General features: G+C 34.9%; 1 protein-coding gene across 1 annotated transcript; it reads left to right on the forward strand.

Annotated features, from left to right (window-relative positions):
* Positions 1-2,161: 2,161 nt before the first annotated feature.
* Positions 2,162-4,009, forward strand: LOC113509759 (cuticle protein 16.5-like). Its single transcript, XM_026893171.3, has 2 exons — positions 2,162-2,205; positions 3,342-4,009. The coding sequence occupies exons 1-2, from the start codon at positions 2,194-2,196 to the stop codon at positions 3,918-3,920; spliced, it is 591 nt and encodes a 196-aa protein (XP_026748972.3). The 5' UTR covers positions 2,162-2,193; the 3' UTR covers positions 3,921-4,009.
* The last annotated feature ends 1,585 nt before the right edge of the window (positions 4,010-5,594 follow it).

Consider the following 5,594-nt stretch of genomic DNA (forward strand, 5'->3'; position numbering starts at 1 on the left):
ATGTCTATAGGCGACGGTTACCACTTTCCATCAGGTGGGCTGTCAACTTGTTTTCCATTCTTAGTTGTATAAAAACATATATAATATATTAGGTGATTCTACACCCGCCCTGTTCAAATTCTATTTTTTTATCTTTATATCCCTTATCTTTATTTCTCATTTGATAGAATGAATACTTTTGACTATAAACTTCGAAATGACTAATTACTACTATTGACTGCTGATACTAGAATAGTAGTATTGGTCTATGCCATTGTTGTCTGATTGAATTACATTATGCAATCTTCCTCTAACTCACGCTATATTATAAGATGTTGCGTTATGGTATCCAATAATAACAGATAATGTAAATAATGTATAAATTCAAAATATGCACTTTTAAACGTATCTAAATACAGTTTTGCCAAGGATTTGCGCTATTTTATAGTAGGTATCTCTCTATGTTTAGACAAAAGAGCTTACAATTTACATATTTCGAATAGGCTTAATGTAAGCAGAATAATCCACGTTTAGAACAATACAATGTCACGTAATGTTCAAATGTAATTCTTGAATTCTAGGGAGACATTTCATAAGAGTATTATGTTCTATTAGCACACTTAAAAAGGACGTAGATACAAAGAAATATCTTTGTCAATTAATATTAATTACCTTATAATATCTAACAGTCTACAGAATTCTTCTACCAATTTTCAAACTAACATAAGTAAGTAATGTATAGACTGCATTCAGAATTGGCATACACTAGTTCGGGACACATCAAATGCGTTGGGTCACTTGTTGTTTCAAACTACACAGTCGCTTGCTGAACAAGCGACTCTGTAGTCCCTTATTCAAAAGAGTTTTTTTTTTTTATTTAAAATATTGGAATATTATCCCGCTTCAACTATTGATATACATTGGCAGGGTACCAGTGAATGATAATAGGGAAAGATGTATCATGTTCAGTTAGCCTATTGTAACGAATTCAACAAGATTTAATCACGACGGTTTCTAGGGGAGTTCTGCGGAGAAGTCGATCTAAGAGGTAATATTGCTGGCAAAAGGCAAAGGGGCTGGAATTATCGTCCCCATTACTAATAATTCCTCTTCCACGTGACAACAATTATTTTTTTCAATAGATGATAATGAAGGATGGTAGGTGAGAATGAAAGGACAAGGTCAGTAGCCCATCGTGATGAATACCCCTGGAATTCATCACGATGTTTTCCATGGGGGCCACGTGGAGATCGACTTGACAAGGTATATTGCTAGCAATGGAACTTATAGTACTTATAGCTGACAACCCCTTCCCCCCTGATGACAGATATTAGTTCTACAGTTTCGGGGTGGATAAAGGTACTCTTATAAACAACTATTCTGTAAAAGTTGACAAGATTACTAGTAACGGGGTCTAGCTGTCCTGTACCTTATAGGTTGATCCTTAAGCGTTTCCCCCTGCAAATTAACATTGTCAATTGCTGATGAATTAATCACGATGGTCAATTTGATCCAACTTTATGTTCACCTTATCATTCCTTTAATTGTATCCAATATAAATACCAGTGTATACCAGAAACTGGGGTCTCTATAGTAGGTATATCACAAAATCTTCTATAACTCACTCTTCATAAGCATTCAAGCATATTCAGAGGGCCAGTCTACTCATATGCACACAGACTGTATGAACTATACACACATAGGCAATTTGAATTATTTTATACAAATTATTGCCCGTGATGTCCACGTTATCGAGATTACATTAATTAACTAGGATAAAACTTAGATATCCTTCTCCATCCCAAATACTACATAGATACGAAACTTTATAATAATTGATTGAGCCGTTTAGGCATTGAAACATAACAAACCTAGTTTCATATTAATTATATTCCCAAGAATTGCTTTGCATCCAAAGATGGCGTTAAACAAATGACTGATCGGGATCTCCTATAAAACTATATCACGAAATGAGCTCTCATTTTGCTTATTCGATGTATAAAATTAGCTACAGATATAGGAAAGTTCCCAAGATTTAATTTGTTGATCTCATAAATCTTAATGTGTGTTTTCATATGGTATTTCGCGACAGGGTCCTAACTAGCCGTTGGTAATGCAAGGCGTGCGCCGGCGCACGGGGGTAACGAGTTAGTATAAAAGTTGGTGTATGCACTTAGACGGTATCACTTGCTGTAGTGGATTTAATATAGCATAATGGCAGCCAAGGTACTGGTCATTGTGAATTATTTGTGTAAAACTATAAAATATGTTAATAATATTAATTGTGAATCAAAAACTGAAGTCGAACTTCAATTTGCTAATAGTTTTCTTAATGTGCATCTGAAATTTTTATATTATTTTAATAGTACAACTAGTGGATTATTTAAAATTTGTTGTGATTCCTATCATAAGAATAATTATGATAATCTTTACTAATATTATAAATGTGAAAGTGAATTTTTTAGTTAGTACTTGTCGCCTTAACGGCTGTACCAATTGTCATAGACTTTGACATACACCTACTATTTGAGATAGATTTTGTCTTGTTTAATCAACATGCCCAGATTACGCGGACGATGTCGCGGCTAGAAACTAGTACAGAGATATAACTTATAACTGATCAAAACTATTTTATTAAAAAAAAAAAGAAATTACGAAAGTCGATGAAAATATTTCATATCAAAAATATGTATTCAAATCTTAAATTAGTTTGTTAATCGAGTTTGTTTTCTTTTATTTTTTAATTATATTACTTGATATTTTTTGTATCTTTATTGTAACTTAAAATTTATAGTAATTATTATGTTATTATGAAGATACTATGTCAGCTACTATAATTACCAAAAAAGTACCTAAGATAGAGAACTTTAAGTTTTGATAATTTTAATTATGTAATATATAATAACTATTATGTTTGGTATATATTACACAATACTCGTATTCTCGCCATACCCATAGGATCTATATCCTACTCGGCCCCTGTAGCATACTCATCTAGATAACTGAATAGGGTAAATTTATCACAAATCACGCGGACAATGTCTCAGGAGTGAAAGAAAGAACAACTTATGTATATATAATCCATAACAACTGTCGATTCTATTGTTTTAGTTTTTTTTTTTACACCAGCAAGGTGGCAAACAACTTTACAGCCCGTCTAGTGCTAAACAGCCGCCTGTAACACTAGGGGTGTCACATGCACTTTACCGATCCTGAAGAAACCTTAATACACCTTTTTCGAGGAACACCCAACCTGTAGTCTCTAGGAATCTTTAGTTTACTACTTTTACAATATTATACCACTCTTCCAAAAATAAACTTTTTTTATTTATGTAAACAAATATGTTTCTTTATTGTTACAGTTTGTAGTCCTTCTGTGTGCGGTGGCAAGCGCTCGCGCTGGTGGTCTCATCGGAGCCACATACGGCGCAGCTCCCTTGACTTACGCCGCACATGCCGCACCACTCTCCTACGCGGCCTCACCTATCATCAAAAGCTATGCCGCACCCGCCTACTCTACGTACGCGGCGCCATCAGTAGCCTACTCAGCCCCATCAGTAGCCTACTCAGCCCCATCGGTTGCCTACTCGGCCCCTGTAGCATACTCATCCCCCATAGTCAAAGCCGTCGCTCCAGCGGTCTCCTCTGTCTCGTCATACTCCACACAAACAGCGCATGCCGCTCCGATATACGCCAAAGCGGTAGCCCCAGTCGCGACATACGCCGCTGCCCCTGTCGCTAGCTATGCGCACGCGCCGGTGTTATCCTCTCCCCTCACCACATACGCCGCGCATGCCGCTCCTATCGCGACATACGCCGCACATGCTCCTCTAGCTACTTACGCCGCAGCGCCTGTTCTGAAGTCGGCTCTCACATACTCCGCAGCCCCAGCTGTCTCTCATGTGTCATACAGTGGCCTCGCCGCCAACTATGGCTGGTGATCACTTATACGACTGTACAAATCTAGTTGTTTTATTTTTGTATATTTATTTTTATACGATATGAATAAATGTTAAAAAAGAATTATCTATTTTTTCTATCATTATCACTAATCCAAAACATAACAATCGTAATCATGTATTTTGCTCCGCAAAAAAGAACAACACCAAATAAAAAAGTATATCGAGATATCTCGTCTGTTACGCACACTGAGGTCGATACTGAGGTACCATTTTTCTACACCTATCACGTAACCTTAATTTATTTATTTTAATTTGGTAATATCGTAATAAATAGTTTTATGGATCATCATAAACTCATTATTGTAATTTCATACAATATTTTTTTTCTTAAATCTACTAGAAAATGAGTTCATATTGATCCTTATATATCTTATAATAAATATTTCGCTGTGATATGAAATTGAAATTTTAATTTTAGAGAAAGATTTAGAGGCTGCTCAGAATCGACCCCACTATGTGCATGTTGGAAATATTTTATCAGAATGCACTAAATATCTAAAAGTAAATTTTGTTTCACAACGAGCAGTTTATATTTCACAAAGAATAATGGCAGCTTTAATCAGCGCATAATTAATATGGACGGTATGTAAAAAGAAACCTGCAATTTTAATTTTTTTTTTTCTATTACATTTCCAAATAGATATAGTTTAGGTTAGAGTAATAAGTAAAAAAGATCATATCGTTCCCTGATTCAAAGTACACTCAATGAGGTTAAGATGAATAATAGATTGCTGAAAACATTAAATCCCTTGATGTCAGTCAGTCAATCCAAAGTAAATCCGTTGCGAACTGTCAGATACTTAACCTAAATGCTTCCAAATGATAATTCTGAACGAATTTGGTGATTGACATTATCATGTCTATTATTCAATAACTTTATATTCGTTTTTGTTGCAATTTTTACTGTTTAATATAATATATTCATAGGGTGTCGTAACAAATGACCACGAGGACTTAATGCTTTTAAAACATCAAAAAAAAAAACATCACCAAAGGCCTAACTGCGGTTGCCAATTCGCCTACCAAGTGTGGCAATTACTAGCATATTTTCTCCTCATAGTGGAATTCTTATATTCAGCAGTAGACAGTTATAAAAAAAGCGCTACCTATATTTTAACATAACATGTAATACAGATATAGTTTTTTTTTTTTTATATATATACAACTTAGAATGGCAAACAAGCTGACGGCCCACCTGATGGAATATGGTAACCGTCGCCTATAGACATGAGCAGTACCATGGACATAACAGAGTATACTGTTTCGCCCATGATACCCCCCATGCGTTGCCATTCCTGAGGAATCAGGTGTTATTCCTCTGTACCCTGTAAATTCACGTCATATCCCACCCTTCAAACCGAAGGGTGGGATGTATATGCACACCCATTAAGGATAGCGTATATAGTTATTTCATAATCATATTATGTTATTATTTAAAGTAAAATTAGACATTATATTATTATTCTATCGTATTTAAGACCTGCGCTCTTGTCGGTGGAGCTCTTGCCACTCACTATGGTATATTATATATATGTTATTTATAAATTACTGTTTTATATTAATATTGTTTTTGTTTTTCTATTTATTTGTTTATTACGTTGCACTGTCCATTATATTTTGTTATTCCTCTGACAACTGGCAGATAACACCATA

The sequence above is a fragment of the Galleria mellonella genome, unplaced genomic scaffold (assembly GCF_026898425.1).
Source record: "Galleria mellonella isolate WM207_F2 unplaced genomic scaffold, CSIRO_AGI_GalMel_v1 utg57, whole genome shotgun sequence".
Lineage (NCBI taxonomy): Eukaryota > Metazoa > Arthropoda > Insecta > Lepidoptera > Pyralidae > Galleria > Galleria mellonella.